This window comes from Piliocolobus tephrosceles, chromosome 12 (genome assembly GCF_002776525.5).
Source record: "Piliocolobus tephrosceles isolate RC106 chromosome 12, ASM277652v3, whole genome shotgun sequence".
Classification (NCBI taxonomy): domain Eukaryota; kingdom Metazoa; phylum Chordata; class Mammalia; order Primates; family Cercopithecidae; genus Piliocolobus; species Piliocolobus tephrosceles.
In genome coordinates this window covers 96,488,267-96,511,544 of record NC_045445.1, presented here as the reverse complement: position 1 = coordinate 96,511,544, position 23,278 = coordinate 96,488,267, and the positions used below count along the sequence as shown (strand labels likewise).

Genomic DNA, 23,278 nt, shown 5'->3' with positions numbered 1-23,278 from the left:
ATATTCATTGGGCGTTTTCCCATTGGCCCTTCGCCCGTATGGTGAACGCCGGGGAGCTGTGATCCTGCAGCTCGGGTCCCTGAGGTCTGGATTCTTTCTCCCCTGCTGAGACGCAGCCAGTGGGGTCCACAGGCTGCTCCAACTAGGAGTTGAAGCGTGAGTGAGAGTGCGGAGGAGCCAGCGGGCTTCCAGAGGGTCGGGGCACATGATTGGTGACTCCGAGTGAGAAGGGGCTTGATGTCGTCGTCCTTCTCGTGCGGCCCCGCAGCTATGGGCCTTCTTGTCTGTGGGGGTCAGAACGAAGGAAGAAGCAGGGCCTCAGAGTGGGACGGGGGTTAGGTGAAGCTGGGGCGATGCTGGGGTGCTGTTGGTGGTATTCCAGTCCCAGAAACGCCTAGAACTTCCAACAGAGGACAAATTCCAGACTCCTCAAGGGGCATCAAGCCTGGAATGTCGTGGGCGGTAAGGAAGGGGCCTGGAAATTGGGAACACTCCGGACTGGTGACCGCCACTCCAAGGTTTGTATAATGAACCGCAGAGGTGCCCGCCCGGTGAGGACTGCCCAGTGCTATGTGGCAACTTCTCAGCTCCATCTTGGAAGTTCGAATGGGTGGGAGGGGCTATGCATTCCAACAAAACTCGATTTTAGGGGGGAAATGGGCCTAGCAAAGGGTGTGTGACAAAAGCCATGGGCACTTTAATTTTAATTCTCAAGCTGTATTTTCCTAAATGTCTCGCGATGGAGAGTCCAATTGTGAAACCAAACCTCATTGGAAATACCATGCGCCTCTTGCCATAAACCCCAAGGCATTGCTCAGCTAGCTTGACGAACATAAGTGGCTGTGCAAGTATTCGATTCAGAAGGCATCTGCACTTATACATGTCCTCTGACTTACTTTTCCATGTCTTACCAAATTTTAAAAAATTGCAAGTTAGCATTTGGCCATGGAAGTGCTCAAATATAGTATTCACTCAAATGCATTTTTCCAGTCACGGTATTCTGGTTTTTGGTTTGGTTTGGTTTGGTTTGGTTTTTTTGAGACGGAGTTTTGCTCTTGTTGCCCAGGCTGGAGTGCAATGGCGCGATCTCGGCTGGCTGCAGCATTCGCCCCTGGGTTCAAGCGGTTCTCCTGCCTCAACCTCCCGACTAGCTGGGATTAAGGCACTCACCACCACACCCGGCTAAGTTTTTGTATTTTTAGTAGAGACGGGGTTTCACCATTTTGGCCAAGCTGGCTTCGAACTCCTGACCTCAGGTGATCCATCCCCCTCAGCTTCGGCAAAGTGCACACTGTTCTGTTTGCAGACTGAAATATGAGTTGGCGAGGAAGAAGATATAGACCAAGACGATGTTTACGACTTGCTCAGCTGGTTGGGCCTATGCCTGTGAGTAACTGAACATTCGATTGTTTCCAATAGCAGAAGTTTTTTTTTTTTTTTTGTGGTAGTTATTGTTGAACTAGTATAGATACACTGATAAAGGTCTCCCATGTTGATAAAAAATGATCATGGCATCTCGTGAAGGAAAGAGTAACCCAAGAGGACCACACACTGTTTTCGCCTGGATGTGTGAACTTGTGTTCCTCGATTTGACTGGTGATTTCCTCCTCATGCTTATTCATAGCACAGTACACCCATTCAACCCCACATGAATTAAAATGGCTTCCAACGCCATTGAGGGTAATGGTCTCAGAGTAACCTCTCTATGGGAAGAGTAACTTAATGAAGAATAAGTATGTGGAATAGTTTTGGGATAGTGTTGGAGCATGTCTTTAAACATGCATATGATCAGAAGTATCTGTGTAATCTGTATATTCATATTATTGACATGCATTGATAAGAAGAATTTTTTATCTGCACATGCACACACCACGCCTCTGCCCTTGTCCCAGGAGCCCAGTGTGCCAGAGCCTCAACAAGAAGGACCACCAACTGAAAGTCAGGATCATATACCTGGTCAGAAGAGAGAAGAAGATCAGGGTGCAGCTGAGATTCAAGGTGCTGGGAAGGGAAAGAAAGAATGTCTATGGGGGGAAGAGGCCAGTGTGTGCATGATGCCTTATGCCATGACCAGTAACAGGAGGAAAGAAAACAACAGGAAAGGATCTCAAACATTTGCTGAGAGTTTTGCAAGAGGCTGGAAATGTGATGGGTATAGTTTGCAGCTTCCTGCAGTCCCTGGATATGATGAATCTTCTCTTTTTCTTTGAGATGCATTTTGTATGCTTGAAAATATAGTCCTTCCTAAATCAGATGAAACCATTTAATTGGTTGTATAAAAATGTACATTATTTCACCAGTTTAACTTGATAGTCTTAGGATGTTGCAGTGAGATCTTCTCAGCCATGGTGTTCACAGTGTTGTAAGCACCCTTTGATAGCATGTGGAGTGCCAAGTCACCCTACCATATAACACCCCAAATAAAGCCCATTTGCAAAGGAATCTTAGCCTCATTTTATAAATAAGAAAACGGAGGCCGGGCGTGGTGCCTCACCCCTGTTATCCCTGCACTTTGGGAGGCCGAGGTGGGCGGATCACTTGAGGGCAGGAGTTCGAGACCACCATGGCCAATATGGTGAAATCCTGTCTCTACTAAAAATATACGAACTCGTTGGGCATGGTGGCACACACCTGCAATCTCAGCTACTAAGTAGGCTAAGGCAGGAGAATTTCTTGAGCCCGTGTGGCAGAGGTGGCAGTGAGCCGAGATCACACCACTGCAGTCCAGCCTTGGTGACACAGCGAGACTCCGTCTCAAAACATAAAAATAAATAAATAAGAAAACTGAGGCTCAGAGATAGAGACTTAGCAAGAAAACTTGACTCATGGAGAAGGAATTCGTATTTTGTTCCAAGGTATGCATTCTTCCTACCACCCATTTTAGAAAATGTGAATGATTTTGCTCAAAAATGCTTAATACTCAAATGTGTCTGTACTATAAGGTACTGCGATATTGGCTCAGGACAAAACGCAGTTCAGTGAAGCAGGATAGCAACTCCAGAAAAGAAGTCAATGAATGACAGCCACTGTTTCCTTTGATGTATATTTTTGACAGTGTGTTTGGTAAAAGGTGGATGACTCAGGATGTTGGCGTACAGGTAACTTTCTTAGTAGGATATGGAAGGGGCTTTGAAAAGTTGTTTCAATATTTTTATAATTAGAAAACTCCAAGTACGATAAGATTATCATGAAACAGAAATTGTTTTCTCAACGGATAGCATTTTCAAAGTAATCAGAGACAGAATTTGGACCATGGATTATTTTAGCAATTCACTGTTAAGGGGTTTCCAGAATATTACTGTCAACAATGCTCATTAATTTCTTTGCACTTCAGTACCCGTACTCCCACTGGAAGACAGTGGTTTTGCTGTTATATTTCGTACTTTTTTTCTTAATGACATTCATGTATGGAAAGTCACATATAGGGGCCTTTGGATCTAAGAATTACTTTAATAAAGTTTAACCCCAACATTTTCAAGATACCTCAACAGGGGATGAGTGTCAGGACCATAAGATTTGTCATAGGCTCACCAATACATTGATCTAATCCTTCAGAAAATTACATTTAAGTTACGATTACAATGCTATCCGTGAGGCCGTCTTCGGTTTTCCTAGGTAGCTGTGTGTTTATAATACGCAATGGTAAAGTATGGGAAATGTAGGTGTGCTGAGACTTATCCTCAGATTGTCATTTAAGATAAGGTATCATAATACAGGAAAACAAACGTGGGACATCTTTGCTTCACATTTATTACCACAGTAGCTTATAGGCTTTTACTGCATAACACCGAGGAAAAGAAAAGGATCAGTTCCTTATTTATCATTCCTGTTTGGCTGCTCCAGTCGACATCCTTGGTATTTTTCAGTGCCCGACCTGGAAGCTGATCTCCAGAAGCTGTCTCAGTCAAAGACTGGAAATGAATGCGGAGATGGTCCTGATGTCCAGGGGAAGATTCTGCCAAAATCAGAGCAATTTAAAATGCCAGAAGGAGGTATGTTACCCATTAAGATTCAAAATTATGTGCTGTCTGTATTCCATAATATTATACTTTTGATAATAAAAGGAGAGAATCTTACTGCCCCTTTAAAAATAGAGTTCAAATGCAGACTTTCTTTGGAAGGTAATTCAGACCCTAGAAGCCTGACTGCAAAACTGAAACACTGTCAGATACAGACACAAATTGGGTCAAAGCCATATTGAATCATCAAATAGCAAAGCATTTTCTTACTTCTGAGTATAACCAACAGCTAACAATTTGCAGATTGTTTTGTGATTTCTGCTTTTCACAAAAACATAATGCACTTGTAATACCACTTTGTATGAAATATGCTGATCCCTGAAGGAGATTCTCTTACCAGCTCTTAACATAATTTGTGAGCTTCTGGATAAATCACATAAATCCTACACCCATTTTTGCTTTTATTGAAAGTAGTGAATGCACATCAGATAGATTAAAGTCCACTTCAGTGCTGATTTCTACATGCTCTGGTTCTGTTGGAGAGAATGCAAAGATACTCGGATTTTCATGATTTGTTTATCATAACGATCAGCTTCAGTCCAATTGTAATATCTGAGTTGAGATTTCATTGCTTCTAAGAAAACAAGCGGGCACTCTGCTTGATGTTTGTTTTTCCGTAAGGAGACCTTCATGAGTGTTCTTGAATTTTGTCAAATCCTGAATTCTCTCAGACTCTTAAACAATGATTGTTTTATTTTTATTTTTGCTTTTGTTTTGTTTTGTTTTGTTTTGTTTTGTTTTGTTTCGGACGAGGTCTCCCTCGGCCGCCCAGGATGGAGTGCAGTGGTCCGATCTTGGTTCCCTGTGACCTCTGCCTCCCGGGTTTAAGCGATTCTCATACCTCAGCCTCACGTGTATTTGGGATTACAGGTGCATGCCACCATGCCCAACAATTTTTTGTATTTTTAGTAGAAACAGGGTTTCACCATGTTGGCCAATCTGGGCTCGAACTCCTGACCTCAAGTGATCCACCTGCCTCGGCCTCCCAAAATGCTGGGATTACAGGTGTGAACCACCTCCCTCGCTGGACCCAATGATTGTATTTTAAAGTCTTCCCACAGTGAAGCCTTGAATGACTGAATAATAAAATAGAAAGAGACAGTCAAGGTTTTGTGGCCCATGAAGTAGGGAGCCTGCATGTAGGTCAGTGATGCTCAAAGTGGTTGGAAGATGCCTGTGCTACACATGCTCCCTACCCTTCTGTCAATCTTCATGAGCTACTGTGTGTAATTAGATTGAAGACACATACGGTAACCTCTAACCATATCAGAGGTTATATATTACAGGTTTCTGCCTTGAGTCATCAGACGATATGATTTAAAGTTCAAAGACTATGACGTACTAAGTCCTGAGTAGTCCACATAAGTATCTTTTACACATTTTTCAAATTGCTGACTTAATTAGAAGAACTTCTGAATTTAAAGGATGCACTGCATTTTTAGGGGAGAAATTATGTAAATGATTTACTCCACACTGGTGAACCACTCCATTAGACTATTTACATTAATAGATAGTGTGTAGACGATTTCCAGGAGCCTACTGAACAAGCCTCAGTTGTATTCTTAGGACAGTCATACCGTTAAATGCATATCTTATTAAAATAGATAACAAATTACATGATACAAGAAAATAATACTGAGACATAAAAAATAAAAGAGTCACAGAATAAACTTAAGGGAAAGGGAAACAGGCAGTAAATGAAAGGTATGAATCATTAACAAAGGGAAAACTAATCGAAAAGTAATACATTTAATAGATCATTCTTTTGAGAAATAGCTAGAAAGACAGCATCCAGCAGATGAAACAATCTTGAAGAAAATGGAAAAAGCACAACAAGGAATATGAACAATACCCAGACATTGAATGTAGGGAATAATTGAAAGTGAATACATTCTTAAACACAGTACTTTCAGAGTATGGATGAAATGGTTGGCACGCTAGGGATGCCTACATTATTTAATATATCCCTGCAATACCTGAATATCTGAACACCACAAAGACTGTGCATGAACTTGTGAAATTTGCTAGTTGTCCCTCAAAAACAGTTACTTTTAGAAGCAAATGTTTAGCTTTTCCAGATCTCTTACTCTCCGTTTTCATTTCCCTCTCCATTTCTTTTTTTTTTTTTCCCCACACTGGTTATGACGTATAACTCTTTCACATTTTAATATCAACCATGATCGTGATACGTTAAAACTTATATGACCATTTAATTAATTATACAAATGGGAATACTTTCCAGTGAAAAAAGTGTCATTATTCATATTGACATGAGGACTATAGGTGAAAACTGGATGCAAATGGTTAGTGTATGTTAAAAAAGAACAAAGCAGGGTCAACTAGCTCAAAGCAATATCATAGCACTTCTTCACAATAGAGAAAAAACAAATGCAATACTGGCCTTTCTATTCATTTCGCTTATGTTATTTCCTAATGTGACATTAACAGTTTTCTCAAAAGATAGCTTTCAGACTGTCTGCAGGAACCTATTGGACATTCAGACCATACTGTCAAGCCAAAACATTAAATTATACATTTTTTCTGGAGGAATTTTTTCAGAAATTCCTTCTGTTTCTTAGGGGTTTTTTGTGTGTGTTCTGGTTGTATTTTCAGTAAAACTCTACACATTGTTTGCCATCTACTTGAAGCCCCTTCTAATAGGTTCACCTGATTTAATGTGATCTGTCCTCAGACTGTCTTTTGGTTTCCTTCTAGCACAAAAAGCAGGGTGTGTTTTAAAAATGTTGCTAATGTATATGTTTGGAAGTGTATCCTCAAAGTCTCTACAGAGGTCTAGTTGAATATTAGCCACAGGGAGACTCTTCGGATTCTGGTTTTAGTCCATTGTGTAAAACTAAACCTTTGATGTCCTTTGCATGCCTTTAATTTCATCTGAATAGAGTTCTGCTGGTAATGTTCCTGCCTGTTATGTTTCTATCGCAGGGGAAGGGAAACCACAGCTTTAAACAAAGACAACCGAAAGAATGCAAACTGGATTTATCCGAGATATTTGACTTTTAAAAATCTCAATAAAGTTTTCCAGTTTTCTCCAAAGAAGTATCACACACCTGTTGTTCATTTATTCTCACATATTAGACACTATTGAACATTTTGGCCGGGTGCAGTGGCTCATTCCTGTAATCCAAGCACATTGGGATGCTGAGGCAGGAAGATTGCTTGAGCTTGGGAGATTGAGACGTGTTTGGGCAACATGGCAAAACCCCCTCTCTACAAAAATAGATGAATGAATGTATGAATATATGCACATATGTATGTAGGTGTAGTCCCAGCTACTCTGGAGGCTGAGGTGGGAGGATCCCTTGAGCCTAGGAGGTCGAGGACGTAGGTAGTCGTGTTCACGCCACTGCAGCTCCAGCCTGGGTGAATGCGACTCTGTCTGAATGAAATATAGTATCATTTTTGCAACGCCGCATTCTGATTGAGCTGGTATGCACATGTGTGATATTGTGAATATATATATATTTGGTCCTGGACCCTGCTTACTGTCATACAACTCCTACAGGTTTTGGAATCTCCACATAGTGACGTCTTTTTGTATGCTAGTGAGTTGACCATTTGCTGGCAGCTCCTAGGTAGCTCTAGGATGGGGGATTAGAGGGTTGGGACTTTTCAGCCACATCCCCAACCTTCAGGACAGGGAGAGGGGCTGAAGGTTAAGTTGATTACCAATGGCGGGCCAACAGTTTAGTCAATCATGCCTATATGATGAAAACCTCCATCAAAACCCAAAAGGACAGGGTTCAGAGAGCTTCTTGCCTAGTGGAACACATGGAGAGTGGCATGCCCGTAGAGGCCATGGAAGCCCCCTGCCTCTTCCTTCTATTCCTTCCCCTATGTATCTCTTTATCTGCATCCTTTGTTAGGATATCCTATTTTCCACAAAATATGTGAGAATTCCCCAGGCTATCGAGCTGGATGAAAGAACTAGGGCCTAGGTAGAAGAAAAGGGAAAGCAACTAGGGGCAACTTGCTGAAGCAAAATTACGTGGATCCTACCTACACTGTCTCCTTACACGGGATGGCATGACATAGCCATGGGATTCCATCCTGCCTCTTACACACTGGCCTTGAGATGGTGGGCAAGATACTTACGTCCTGTGGGACAGTTTCCCCATTTTTAAAGTGAAATTAGAATATTTACACTAAATACTTGCTATGAAGAATAAATTAAATAACAAGATGCAGGCATTACATTGCAGATAAATTTACTAGTTATCTTTCCTTAATCCCTTTAAAATTTCAAATATTTTCATTCCATTTTTCTTTACAACTACATCTCTAGTATGTGATAACTGATTTGGAACTTCAAGTAGGAATATCAGTCTACCTTTTTAAATGCATTTGACTTCAGAAAGTGATTTCATGTAAATATGTAAGTTAAATAGCAGTGTAGCTGGCATCAGACATGGCATTGATTCTGAAGCTGATTTGTAAATAACCGAGGTGTGACAAGGCCAACCCTATGTCAGTACTGTGTGCTGAAAACTTGTTTGATGTGTGTGATGCCATGAAGAATCAGTCTATTCCAGTCAGTCAACACCACACAACTCAATATCACAGTGTGTCAAGAGCTCAGGCAGTCCCTAAGCAGCCCTATGGTGGCTAACGGGGCCACAAGGATCACCAGTGCAGTTGTTATTTTGGCTTGTCATATATTCATCGATTTGGCGGGTAAGAAGACAATGAGCCCAAATGAATCAAAGTGGTTGATTACTTGCAGACTCAGCAAAAGCAAGATTAGCATTGTGTCAGCACTGTGTCCCTGGTCCCAGGGTACCACACTGAATTGGAGAAACTCAGTGACAGTACGGATGGTGGGTCTCTCTGCCTGTGAGGAGCCCACAGTCATACCCTAAGGCCAATTTTGAAACCACACTGAATCCTGAACCCAAGATCACACCTTACCGAGCTGCGACTATGGGACAGCAAGGGTGACCCAGCTCCCGAACATCTCGCACAGAACACCTTAGGGATGTCATCCATGCTTGTGAAGAGGAGGATCCTGTGTCAGTGACTACCCCACACTGACTTGCCTGCTGACAGTTCCCCTAAACCAAAGATGCAAATCAGTTGTTTAGACTGAACGGGGAACCCTAAAGGGAAAGGTTTCTTTGCGGGATGCCACAATGGAGGCCTTGGCCAGCTCCTACCTGATGAATGTATGTCCTGCTGGGGGTGCCCTAACAAGGGTAAAGTCTTGTAGTCCAGGGGTATCACCTGTGCCCTCTGGGATTGTTCTTACCTGTGTGCCCTGAATATCCCATCACTGCCTCATCCCTGGAAGGCGTGCACATCAACTTCAGCTTCCCGGCCATAGTTGTGCTGAGCCTGAAATGCTGGCTTGAGTTGGATAAAAATGGTTAATACAGAATGTTAGTTAGGAAGTCACCTGCCTTTGTCAGATAGACCTTCAGCATTAATAGGATTCGTATAAGATGGATGTGATGGGAAATTTGATGTGTCAACTTTGCTACGCCACGATGCATGAGACATGTTCACTTTGACCAGGGTAGATGTCTCCGTGAAGGGTTTTCTTTACGTGAAAACTAGCATTTAAATCAGCAGACTTTTGGTCAACCTAATTGCCCTCCCCAATGTGGGTGGGCCTCATCCAGTTCCTTGAAGGCCTTCAGAGAAGAAGACTGGGGTCTTCCACAAGATGAAGAAATTCTGCCTCCACACTGCCCTTGGATTTGACCTTTCATATCACCTCCTCCCCGGGTCTCCAGCCTGACATCCTGCTCCGTGAGATTTGGACTTGCCAGTCGCAACACTTCCATGGGCCAGGTCTTCAAACTCAGTCTCTCTCTCTCCACCCACCCCCACACACGTGTGCACGCATACACACACACACACACACACACACACACACACACACACACCCCGAGGAACCCTAACCAATAGGCTGCTTACGTCTGGGACCCTCAGGGCATAACTGAGATCAGTACTGCAGGTTGGTGTCACTCTGCTGCAGGGCTCCTCAAGCAGAGGCCAGCGGCATTCCCCTCCCACCCTCTGCAGACGGACATCCACGGATCACTACAATTCCACAAGTGTTCCCTGCCCTCCTTCTGCCTGTGAGGTCCTCTGAGATATTTTTAAGTCAAATGTCTAATACAAAACCAGTTTGCGTTCTTTCAGCTTGTATTCATTTAAACCTGTGGTTGCCTTTCACCTATAATAGAAGAACAACATTACTAGCAGAACTGTATTTAGGTGACATTAAAGGTATGCAGAGGACACCAGTGTTTTAGTTTCATACAGTAGACTAAAACCAGAAGCCTATGAGTCACGCATTGGCTTACATGCAGTTAGGCCTCTGTAGAGATTTTGAAGATAGATTTCCAAGCATATACATTATCAATACTTTTTAAACACATCCTGGTTTCCAGTGCTACAAGGAAACCAAAAGAGAGTTAGAGGTCAGAACACTTTAAATCAGGTGAACCTATTAAAAAGTGGTCAAAGCAGAAAGCAAACATTGTGTATACTTTTACTAAAAATATAACCAACACACAAAAAATGTTAAGAAACAAAAGGAATTCACAAAAAAAAAATGTTTAATTTAATGCTTTGGCTTGAAACTACATTCTGGATGTCCAAATAGACTCCCGGAAATAGTCTGAAAACTATCTTTTAAGAAAACATTTTATTGCATTTGTTTTTTATCTGTTGTATCTGAAGTGCAAAAATGTTTCTTTGGGCTAGTTTACCCTTCTGTGGTTTTTAAGGTACCATAATCATTTTCCCCCAATTTTCACCTAAAGTGCTAATGTCAATATGAATACTGCCTTTTTACACTTGAAAGTATTCCCGTTTGTGTAATTAATTATATGGTCACACTAGTTTTAAGCTATCACTATCATTTCTGATGTCAAAACGTGAAACCGTTATATATCATGAACAGTGTGGCAAAAAAAAAGCAAAAAAAAAGGAAATAGAGGGATAGGAAAGGAAAGTGGAAAGGACAGTAAGACATCTGGAGAAGCCAACTATTTGTTTCTAAAACGAAGTGTTTTTGAGGGACAACTAGCAAATTTCAGAAGTTCTTCCAGTCTTTGTGATGTTTAGGTATTCACATATTATAGGGATATATTAAATAATGTATATGTGCCTAGCATATCAACCATTTCTTCCATACACTGAAAATATTAGAGTATTCACTTTCAATTATAACCTATATTCAATATCTGTGTCATGTTCATGTTCCATGTTGACCTTTTTCCATTTTCTCAGAGTGTGTAAACTACTGGATACTCTATTCATAACTATTTCCCCAAAAAAATATCTTTTAAATTTGTTACTTTTGGATTCGTTTTCCTTTTACTAATGATTCGTATCTGTCTTTTATTCATTTCCTCTTTCCTTTTCCCTTAGGTTTATTCTATTGCTCTTTTATTATTTTTTATTCTTCTCCTTTATCATGTAATGTGTTATCTATGCATTTAAGACTATAGTCTTCCTAAGAATACAGTTGAGGCTTCTTCAGTAGGCTCCTGGAAACAGACTGAAAAAGGTCTTTTTGTTTGTTTGTTTGTTTTTGTTTTGTTTTCTGAGGCAGAGTCTCGCTCTGTCGCCCAGGCTGGAGTGCAGTGGCCTGATCTCGGCTCACTGCAAGCTCCGCCTCCAGGGTTCACGCCATTCTCCTGTCTCAGCCTCCCGAGTAGCTGGGACTACAGGCGCCCGCCACCACGTCCGGCTAATTTTTTGTATTTTGTTTAGTAGAGATGGGATTTCACCGTGTTAGCCAGGATGGTCTCAGTCTCCTGACCTCGTGATCTGCCCACGTCAGCCTTCCAAAGAAAACTGTCTTTGAATGTAAATGGTCTAATGGAATGGTTCAGCAGTGTACAGTACAAACATTTAGGTAATTTCTTCCCTAAATATGGAGTGCTCCCTTGAAATTCAGAAGCTCTTCTAATTCACAGTCAGCAATTTGGAAAATACGTGTAAAAGATACTTATGTGGACTACTCACGAATGAGGACGTTATAGTCTTTGAACTTTAAATCGCATCACCCGATGTCTCAAGGCAGAAACCTGTAATATGTAACCTATGATATGGTTAGAGGTGATTCTATCATATGTGTCTTCAATCTAATTACACACAGTAGCTCATGAAGACTGACAGTAAGGGCAGGGAGCATGCTTAGCACACGCATCTTACACCCACCTTGAGCATCACTGACCTACATGCGTGCTCCCTACTTCATTGGTAACAGAAACCTGTCTGTCTCTTGCCATTTTATTATTCAGTCGTTCAAGGGTTCACTGCGGGAAGGATTTAAAATGCAATTATTCTTTAAGAACCAGAGAATTCAGAATTTAACAAAATCCAAGAACAGTCATTTAGGTCTCCATACGGGAAAACAAACACCAAGCAGGTTGCCCACTCATTTTCTTAGGAACCATGAAATCTCAACTCGGATATTATAACTGGAGTGAAACTGTTATGAAAAACAAATCATATCTTTGTATTCTATCCAACAGAACATGAAAATACAGAAATCAATCTTGAAACAGAGTTTAATATATCGATTTGCATTTGCTATTTTCAATAGAAAAGGATGGATGTAGAATTTTTGGAATTCATCCAAAATCTCACAAATTATGTTAGATCTGGTACTAGAACCTCCTTCAGTACTCAGCATATTTCACACAAAGTGGTATTACAAATGCATTATGTATTTATTTAAAGCAGAGATTAGAAAAGAATCTGAAAACAGTTAGCTATTGGTTATAGTCACAAGTAAGAAGATGCTTTCATATTTGATGATTCAATATGGCTTTAACCCAATTTGTTTCTGTATCTGATAGTGTTTAAGTCTTCCGGTCAGGCATCTGGGGTCTGAACAACTTTTCAAAGAAGGCCTGCATTTGAATTGTGCTTTTAAAGGGGCAGTAACGTTCTCTCTTTTTATTATCAAAAGTATAATATTGTGAAAAACAGAAAGCACGTAAGTTTGCATCTTAATGGATAGCATACCTCCTTCTGGCGTTTCAAATTGCTCTGCTTTTGGCAGAATTGTCCCCTGAACATCAGGACCATCTCCGCATTCATCCCCAGTCTTTGACTGAGACAGCTCCTGGAGATCAGCTTCCAGGTCAGGCACTAAAAAATACAGAGGTTCTTGATTGAAGCAGGAAAACAAGGAGGACAAATAAGGAAAAGACAGTATTCTTTTCCTCAGTGTTATGAAATAAAAGCCTGTAGACCAATGTGGTAATAAATGTGATGTAAAGATGGCACACTTTTGTTTTCCTGTATTATGAATTCTTATCTTAAATGACAATCTGAGGATAAATCACACCACACCTACATTTCCCATACTTTACCATTGTGTATTATGAACAGTGAATATCGACTATCTAAGAAATCTGGAGTCTGCCACATGGATAGAAATTTAATCATAAATGAAATGTAATTTTCTGAAGGACTAGATCAATGTATTGGCCTGCCTACGAGAAATCTTTCAGTTGTGACACCCATCCCTTGTTGAGGTGACTTGAAACTTATTTAGATAAATTAACATTATGCTTGGGTCTAAGGGCCCTGTATGTAACTTTACATTAAATGAATCACATTTAGAATAATGTACCAAAAATAACAGGAAAATCAATGTCTTCCAGTGAGGGTACAGGAAGTTGAGTGCAAAGAAATTAGTGGTCACTGTTGACAGTCATATTCTGGAAACCTCTTAACAGCGAATTGCTAAAATACTCCATGGCCCAAATTCTGCCAGTGTTGAACGCAAAAGTACTATCTAGTGAGTAAACAACTTCTGATTCAGGATAAACTTATGGTACTTTTAGTTTTCTAATGATGAAAGTGCTTCTACAACTTTTAAAAGCCCCTTCGAAATCATGCTAATATAGCTACCTGTATGCCAGTGTCCTGAGTTATCCACCTTTTACCAAACATCCTGAAAAATTACCGATCAAAGGATACCAATCAAAGAGTGGCTGTCATTTACTGAGCTCTTTTCTGGAGTTTCTATTCTGCTTCATTGAACTGTGTTTTGCCCTGAGTCAATACTAAACTACCTTAGAGTACACACACATTCAAATAATAAGTATCTTAAGCAAAACCACTGACCTTTCCTTATTACAACATGGATAACACAAACCTTGGGACAAAATATGAATTCTGTCTCCATGAGTACAAGCGTTCTTGGTAAACCTCCATTTCAGAGCCTCAGTTTTCTTATTAATAAAATGAGGCTAACATCCTTATGCAAATGGGCTTTATTCAGGGTGTTATAAGGTAGGATGACTTGGCACTCCACATGCTGTTAAAGGGTGCTTACAGCACTATTGACACAATGCCTTAGAAGATCATACAGCAACATTCTAAGAAGAACAAATTAAACTAGTGAAATACTGCATATTTATGCATAAAATTAAACTGCCTCATCTGATTTAGCAACGACTGTATTTTCGAGCATACAAAATATATTTCAAAGGTAAGAGAAGATTCATCATATCCAGGGACTGCATGAAGCTGTAAACTATACTCTTCAATTTTCCAGCCAACTCTCAGCAAATGTTTTAGATCCTTTCCCAATGTTTTCTTTCCTCCTGTTACTGGTCATGGCATAAGGCATGAGGCACACATAGGCCTCCTCCCTGCATAGACATTCTTTCTTTCCCTTCCCAGCACCTCGAATATCAGCTGCACCCTGATCTTCTCTCTTCTGACCAGGTGTAGGATCCCGACTTTCAGTTGGTGGTTCCTCTTGTTGAGGCTCCTCATCACTGGGCTCCTGGGACCGTGGTTGTGTGTGTACAAATAAAAAGTTTTGGCTGGGCGCGGTGGCTCACGCCCAGCACTTTGGGAAGCCAAGGCGAGCAGATCACGAGGTTAAGAGTTCGAGACCAGCCTAGCCAACACGCTGAAACCCTGTCTCTACTGAGAATACAAAAATTAGCCGGGCATGGTGGCGCATGCCTGTAATCCCAGCTACTTGGGAGGCTGAGGCAGGAGAAACACTTGAACCCGGGAGGCGGAGGTTGCAAGTGAGCCGAGATCACGCCACTGCACTCCAGCCTGGGCAACAGAGCAAGACTCTGTCTCGGGAAAAAAAAAAAATTGTTATCAATACATGTCAATAATGCAAATAAACAGAATACATAGATATTTCTGATCATAAGTAAGTCTAAAGACATTTCTCCAACACTATTCATATACTTATTATTCATCAAGTTATTCTTCCCACAGAGAGGTTACTCTAAGACGGAGTTACCCTCAAGGGCTTTGGAAGGTGGTTTAATCTATGTGGGATGGATGTGTGCAGGCTGTTATGAATAAGCATACGGAGGAAGTCATGGGCAAAATCTGGAAAACACAAGGTCATCCATCCAGACAAAACCAGAATGTAGGCCGGGCGCAGTGGCTCAGGCCTGTAATCCCAGCACTTTGGGAGGCCGAGGCAGGTGGATTGCTTGAGCTCAGGGGTTCAAGAACAGCCTGGGCAACACGGTGAAACCCCGTCTCTACTAAAATACAAAAAGAAATCAGCTGGGCCTGGCGGCATGCACCTGTAGTCCCAGCTACTCAGGAGGCTCAGGCAGGAGAATTGCTTGAGCCCAGGAGACGGAGGTTGTAGTGAGCCAAGCCTGGGTGACAGAGCAAGACTCTGTCTCCAAAACACACAAACACACATACACACATACACACACGACGTAATCCTCTTGGATCAGTCTTTCCTTCATGAGATGCCATGATCATTTTTTATCAGCTCAGAAGACCTTTAACAGTGTATGTATACTAGTTCAACAACACTATCACACACAAAACATTCTGCTAATAGAAAACAACGAATGTTAAAAGCACTCACACATACTCCCGATCAGCTCAGGAGGTTGTAAACTTCGTCTTGGTCTAGGCCTACATGTTGATCTTCCTCGCCAAATTATATTTCACTCTGCAAAGAGAATACAGAATACTGTGATTGGGAAATGGCACTTGAGAGGATAGCTCTATTTGAGCACTTCCATAGCCAAATGTTAACTTGTCACTTTCTTGAAGTTTGGAAATACTTTGAAGGTAAGTCCCAGGGCAAGTATAAGTTTGTGTGTCTTCTGAATAGAATGCTTGCACAATCACTTAAGGTGGTCAAGCTAGCAAAGTAATATCTTAAGGCTCCTGGCAAGAGACACTGGATATCCCTAATGTGGTTTGGTTTCACAACTGGAATCTCCATCATGGAGACAAGTAGGAAAATAGAGCTAGAGAATTAAACTGGGAGTGACCACAGTGTTTGTCACACACCCATTTCCTGGGCCCAGTTCCTCCCTAAAATCAAGTTTTGCTCGACCACAGAGTCCCATCCATTCAAACCTCCACGGTGGAGTTGGGAAGTTGCAACACAGCACTGGGTGCTCCTCACTGGACACCTGTTCCTGGCACTCTACAGACCTCGGGGCCGAGGTCACCAACCCGCAACATTCCCAGTTCTCAGGCCCCTTCCTTACTGCCCACGCTGTCCATGCCTGGGTCCCCGCTGGGGAGTCTACAATCTGTCCTCTGTCGGGGGTTTGAGGCATCTCTGGGACTCTGATACCTTCAACAGCTCCCCAGCACGTGCCCCATTGTACCCCAATCCCCTCCACGCCAAGGCCCTCCTTCCTCCTTAGTTGTGGCCCCGACAGAAAAGAAGGCCCGTGGCTGCAGTGCCACATGTAAAGGATGAAGACCTCGAGGCCCTTCCCCTCTGAGTCTCCCTCCCACCGGCGACCCTCCAGAAGCCCACTGGCTCCTCCTCACCCTCACTCACACTTCACCTCCCAGTTGGATTGGCCTGTGGACCTACCTGCTGTGTCTCAGTAGGAGAGAAGGAATCCAGACCTTAGGAACTTGACCTCACAACTCCGAGGCATTCACCACGTGGGTGAAGAGGTAGAGTAGAAGACGCCTGGTGAACATGCGCACTGAGGTGGGTGCCCAAAAGGCATACGCAGTGAGATGTGCACTTGCCTTAAGGGCTGTGGTGTCCCTCCTCTCCCACCCCCCGCCCCCACCCTTTCCTCCATCCTAGGTCCCCACTAAGAACTTTGGAATGCATCCTCCCTGTGTGTTTTTTTATGCCTCTGAGACTCAAATACCTCAAATAATATCATCCTTCAAAATTCACTCCATATTCACCTGACCCTCCCTCTATGGCCCTTGTTCCTCCCTTTTCCAGACCCCTCAAGGGAGCAAGTTCATTGTGGTGTCACTGACTTCTAGTAGAAGGATGAGGATCTCTATCAGGCCATGGACCAAGTGGCCCAACCCATGGGAAGTCTGCCCACTTTCCCTCACACTCACTCATACTTCAGCTTCTGGGAGGACTGATCTGTGGACCTACCTGATGTGTCATAGTCAGCAAGAAAGAAGTCATGACATTTCCTCCCACAGCTCTGCAGGGACAGAAGGCAGACAGCAAGACCCATGGGCAGCAGGAGCTTGCGTAGGAAGAGACTTGCCCATTGAACCAGGGACTTTCAGGGACAGCCAGACTTTTCTCGCTGTCACCATGATATCAGCAGCCACTGCCATCACACTGGCTGCAGCAGGGAGGCCCAGCCAGGGCTGCATGCTCTGTGGAGCCAGCAGGAGCCAGGGACAAGTGGGATCGCCACCTTTTATGAGTTGGGGAGGGAGCTTCTGGGTGCACTTGCAGCTGTAGACCCAGACCTCTCACTCTGTGGAGCAGGCAGGAGCCCTGCCCTCCTGGGCGGGACTGCAGCCACCCAAGTTGTGGCTGCAGATCCAAGTCTCCCTGTCCTCTCGGGGGGACTGTGAGCAGGCAGGATCCCTGCCCTCCCGGCTGCAGCTGCAGCCAAACGGTCCATGGCTGCAGACCCAGGAGATGGGGACAAGTGGGAGGCCCATTCCTTCAGATTTAGTGGGTTGGGAGCTACCTAGGAGCAGCTGCAACTGCCCTCCCAAGTGCAGGACCCAGGCATGTCTGCAGCCTGCACTCTCTGAAGCCCGGGAAGGCCCCCACTGCCGCTGCAGGCTCAGAAGTGTCTGCTCCCACTGCCTGATCTCTACCTGCTCCCAGCACCCACTCTGATTTCAGAGCAGGTTGGGAGCTGAGCCCCTACACTGTCACAGCTCAGCCAAGTGTGCATATGGCCAGGCCAGCACTGGCATGCCAGCCCTTGCCACCTCAGACACCTCCAGAATTTGATTGCTGAGGAACATGAGAGGGGAAACCAAGGGGGTTCTGAGGGCAGCTGGGTGGTGGCCTGCAGGTGCCCCTTGGTGTGAGCAGCCTGGGCACCATGGACTGCAGTGGGAGGCAGACAGGATCCAGAGCAGAAGGGGGCAGTCCCTGGTAAGGCCCCACCTTCAGGCCAGGGACTGGCCAGGCTGCCAATCCCAGAGACCAGAGTGTGAACTTGTGGTGCCTTTTCTGGACCCATCCATGGCTGCCCATGGACCGATGTATATGCACTTTCTCCCCTCTGAGGTCCATAAATGCCTGGGACTCAGCCAGAGCAGGGCAGATGATGGAGAGACAATGGGACGACCAGCTGCAGAGAGGAGCTACCCTCTCCAGGGCCTCTTGTCTGCTAAGAGCTGCAGACGTTGGAAAGACCCGCCTGCAGAGAGAAGCCACACTCTTCAGGGCCTCCTCTCTGCTGAGAGCTGAACACTTGACCAAACAACCTGCCTACAGAGGAGCTACCCACTGCGGATCTCCTCTGAGCTGTTCTAACACTCAATAAAGCTCCTCTTGTTAGTTCTTTTAAAAAGTGAATATACAATTTATTTAACATTCAAACTTCAGTAAGATATGTGCAATATGGCAATTTTATGGGGGATTAAACCCTACCTAGGATGATTGCTTGCTGGTGCTTAGCAACAGGGTCCAGTTCACACTTAGCACTAATTAAATATTTTATTGAATAAATACAATACCAGACAAAATGTATTCAAATGCTTTCTAAAAAAAAAAAATTCAAAGGTCTTTCTACTCAGGCTAATGACTAACACAATAAAGGCAGATATGCTAGTTAAACATAATTGGCTGATTTTATACAGCACCTATATCTTTTAGCCCACAAGTATATTATTAAATGATAGAGAACATCTAATACAACCATTTCTACAGAATTTGGAAATAAATTTCTAAGAAAGATTTTGCAAACCCCATCTTTTATACCCACCCCAACAGTCTAACTCTAAAGGGGATAAAGCCAATGACTTTCCTCACCAGAGCTCATGACTAATGTAGCTTTGCTATCAAAATCTATATTTCTGATCCATTATGAGCATTGAGATAAGATTCAAGTATTCCCAAAGAAAGAATCACAATGCATATTGTGATCACCTATTCAGCAACAGCGAGTACTGCATCCAAAACTCTCATCCCAGGAATTAAATAAGGTCAGCCACATTCATGGGAATCTCCTCTACTGTAGTATTGTGGAAAGTCTCAATGTCACGAAGAATCCTCTTGTCTTCTTCAGTAACAAAGTTTATAGCCACACCTTTCCTCCCATATAGACCCCCTCTGCCAATTCTGTGAATATAGTTTTCACAATTGGTAGGTAGATCATAATTTATAACCAAAGACACTTGTTGCACATCAATCCTGAGAGCCAACAAGTCAGTAGTGGTCAGAACATGGGTTGACCCTGACCAGAATTCCCTCATGACAACCTATCTCTCCTTCTGGTCCATGTCACCATGCAGAACAGAAACTGTGTAGTCTCTGGCATGCATTCTTCTCAGTCAACCAGTCCACTTTGCGCCTTGAGAAAAATAACAGCCTGCGTAATAGTCAGTGTCTCGTACAAGTCACAAAGTGTATCCAACTTCCATTCCTCTCTCTCTCATCATTAATATAAAACTGTTTGATTCCTTCAAGGGCCAATTATTCCTTTTTCACCAGAATTCGAATTGGATCTCTCATGAATTTTTTGGTCACTTCCAACACATCAGTTGGCATTGTGGCAGAAAGCAACACAACCTGAATACTTGTATTTAGTTTTTGGAAAAATCTCATAGATTTCATCCTTAAACCCACGGCTCAACATTTCTTCTGCTTCATCCAAAACAAACATTTTGATCCATTTTGGAAGAAGAAACTTCTGTTTCACATATCAAACACTCTCCCAGGTGTACCAACAAAAATATGTGGTGCTTCAGCCTGCAGTTTTTGCATTTCAGTTCGAACATTTGTTCCACCAATACAGACATGACAAGTTGCTCCCATATAGTCTCCAAGTGCCAGAATTACCTTTTGGATCTGTGGAGCCAGTTCTCTGGTGAGGGCCAATATTAGTGCTTGGGTCTCCAACTGTTGCAGGATGGAGAAAGCAAATGTGGCTGTCTTGCCAATACCTAACTGAGCTTGAGCAATCACATCATACCTTTTCATACAGGTAATAGTAGCTCTCTGCTGAATAGTGGAAGCCTTCTCACAATCGTAAGCATAGATGCCCCAAAGAAGAGACTCCTTTAAAGTCATATCATCAAAGTTATCAACAATCTCATTCCAGTTGCTGTCAATTACACCATCGGGGTCCATTCCTTCTGGGCTGCCATGTTCTCTGTTATAATCCATGGAGCCACCAGACATAATCCAAAAAAACACTAAGTGCCCCACTGAAAAGTCCTCTTTGTCTTGTTTGCCCTCCACTTGTCTGCATACCTTATTCTTCCTGGATGCAGGACAAGAACTTGAACAAGGGCGCCACCAGCCACAGAGGTTTCCAGCCAGAAAATCAACACCCCAAAGATCCCGTAACACCTGTATCTGCATCCACAGGGCATTGTTTAGTAAAAAGAAAGGGACTTAAGAGAGCTTTTGTTTCTTTGCCCAAACAATCTCCTGCTTTGAGAAACACTGGAAACACACAGTCCCATGTCACCCTTAGTGGAGGATGTATTTCTTTTGTGACAGAAATAAGGAATTTTATGTCTGCATTTACACATGCTTTTTTCTAAGGATGTTGCTCTGTTGCCAAGGCTGGAGGGCAGTGGCACAACTCCTGGGTTCAAACAATCTTCATCCTGCAGCCTCCCAAGTGAGTGGTACTACAGGTGTGGATACAACACCTGAGCAATCGATTCATCTATTTTTAGAGAGTGGTCCCACTATGTTGTCCATGCTGGTCTCAAATTCTTGGGCTCAAGAGATCCTCCCACCTTGGCCAGTTTTTATACATGCTTCAATTAATCACTTTTTTCTGTAATTCTGGGTTTTCTGCCATGCTTCCAGTGAATGTAACAATAGAAGATCTTACAGGGCAATAATCCTACTGCATTTATAATCAGACTAACAATTATTACACTTCAGCTTTTATGTCACCATTATGCTTAAATGACACATTGACCAAGACATAGAATTAAAGATTCTGAGATTTTGACATTATTAACAAATCAACTTGAGAAATATACAATCGTGCACTATCAGGAAAATTCTTGCCTTGAAACTCATGTAGGATAGGCGAACCCCAAAGTTTGAGCTTATTCCAATACTTTTACTGAATAGTACTGCTCCTTTCTGAACAGGGCTGACCCACGGGCAGTGAGCCAGCAGGCAGCAACCTATGGGCTCTTGACAACTGTATTTTTACTCATTTATACCCATTTTCAGTTCCATGTAAATGAAGGGGTAGGTTAATGCAAATTGAAGGGCGAGTTGTTTAGAACTGTCTAGTGATGCAGGGGAGCAAGGGAGAGTAAACTTCTGGATTGTTGCCATGGCAGTTGTAAACTGTCATGGCACTGGTGGAAGTGTCATGTGCTAGTGAGCAATGAGGGCAGCTAGCGATTGAGGTCATCTCTGTCTGCGGGTTCATGCGGGTTTCTTCACCCTGTCCTGTGAGGACCGTGAATTAAGTCCTGTCAGGACCTGGAATTAAGTCCTGTGTGTTTTCTACTTCAAAACTACATGAGAATGCAGGGTTTTCTTTCTCACTAAAATCAGGTCTCCCTTTAATCATCCCAAGCATATTTTTTATTGCATGCAGCCATTCAAAGTTTGTTTTTTCACAAATGCTTAGCCTAAGTCTTCTATTCAGCTTCAGTTTCAGCTTAGGATGTTTAGGAAGAACCATCAGCCAAATTCTATGCCAACAAGATTTCTGGCATCCCTATACTACTTTGTGATCCTGATAATTCTTATGTAACTGTCATATCTAACCAATAACACATCATCAGTATATAAACAAACCATAATATTTGGAGTTACGGTTATCATGTGAACATTCTCCTTCAATAATAGGTAATATTTTTAGATGTAACTTTGAATAAAAATCTATTCATATGCTTAATATATTGATATATTGCTAGTCAGTGAAGGTACAAATGTATATTAATCATAGGTAGAGTAATAATGTGCCATAATTAATGATGACTGTAAAAACTCCTGATATTATGTATAGAAACAAAGAATAGCCTTTCAGATGAGTAGTTGGGAAATAGATTGAGAGTTCAATAAAAAGAGAGCATATGTTAGCTAGAAAATATCTGGAAGAATGTTATAGTCTTCTTGAATAGACCCATGTTTATATAAATGTATGCATTATAACACAAATATGTCTTTATTCATAAACATAGTGAAAAACATTCATTTGTATCATGTTTTTAATTTTGCTTGTTGAAAAATTACAAAAGAGAAAATCATAAACAAAAAATCTCAGCAATGGGGGATTTATAACAGTGCCCTTTAACTGCAGCATTATGAAGAATATACATGGGGTATTCCTTGCATATTCAAAAATAAGTGTTTTCTAATTTGATGGAGAAAGTTTCAATTTAAATTTTGCTTTATTTTTCATTCTGAAATTACTAGATGTTGCATAAGTGTTTCTATATCTTTATAATTTGAACTGTTTTGGTGCTAATTTTCCATTTTATTCTTATATTGATTTATCATGTGATATCCATACTGTTTTAATTTTTTTCATCTCAAGGATTTCTGTTTGTGTGTACAAAGAATATTAACTCTGTCATGTTATATAAAGAATAACTTTTCTGTTGATATATTGTTTCAAAATTGTTGATGACTTCTATTATTTTTTCTTCTTTAAAAATGTTTACTTAACAACTAATAATTATATATATTTATGGGGTACAATGTGATGATTTGATATATGTATACAATTTAAGATATGAGTGAGTTATAAAAGGGACTGGATAGAAGTGCAGCAAATTGTTTATCTCACACTGTGAAATTGTGGCTGTTTTTATTCTGCTATTCCATATTTTACAATTTTCTATAAAAAACATCCACT

The 23,278-nt window shown here is 42.1% G+C and overlaps 2 protein-coding genes and 1 pseudogene across 2 annotated transcripts; 1 reads left to right on the top strand and 2 right to left on the bottom strand.

The window, feature by feature from the left end:
* Positions 1 to 946: 946 nt before the first annotated feature.
* On the top strand, positions 947 to 7,070 carry XAGE5 (X antigen family member 5). The gene is made up of 5 exons (XM_023202464.1): positions 947 to 1,003; positions 1,307 to 1,386; positions 1,893 to 1,998; positions 3,867 to 3,992; positions 6,963 to 7,070. Exons 2-5 carry the CDS (start codon positions 1,315 to 1,317, stop codon positions 6,983 to 6,985), a joined length of 327 nt encoding a protein of 108 aa, XP_023058232.1. The 5' UTR covers positions 947 to 1,003; positions 1,307 to 1,314; the 3' UTR covers positions 6,986 to 7,070.
* Positions 7,071 to 10,192: 3,122 nt separating this feature from the next.
* LOC111533280 (X antigen family member 3-like) lies at positions 10,193 to 15,949 on the bottom strand (the record flags this gene model as incomplete). The annotated part of the gene is made up of 5 exons (XM_026452062.1): positions 10,193 to 10,215; positions 13,026 to 13,151; positions 14,700 to 14,802; positions 14,916 to 14,919; positions 15,879 to 15,949. Coding segments are annotated over 5 exons (327 nt in total), but the record flags the coding sequence as incomplete, so codon positions are not given.
* Positions 15,950 to 19,409: 3,460 nt separating this feature from the next.
* On the bottom strand, positions 19,410 to 20,616 carry LOC111533279 (annotated as a pseudogene).
* Positions 20,617 to 23,278: the final 2,662 nt, after the last annotated feature.

Excerpts from the sequence above, each read along its gene's own strand:
- XAGE5 (XM_023202464.1), top strand. The coding sequence starts at position 1,315 with ATGAGTTGGCGAGGAAGAAGATATAGACCAAGACGATGTTTACGACTT. Across the intron at positions 1,387-1,892 it reads AGCTGGTTGGGCCTATGCCT|GAGCCCAGTGTGCCAGAGCC; the intron begins GTGAGTAACTGA and ends CCCTTGTCCCAG. Across the intron at positions 1,999-3,866 it reads GGGTGCAGCTGAGATTCAAG|TGCCCGACCTGGAAGCTGAT; the intron begins GTGCTGGGAAGG and ends GGTATTTTTCAG.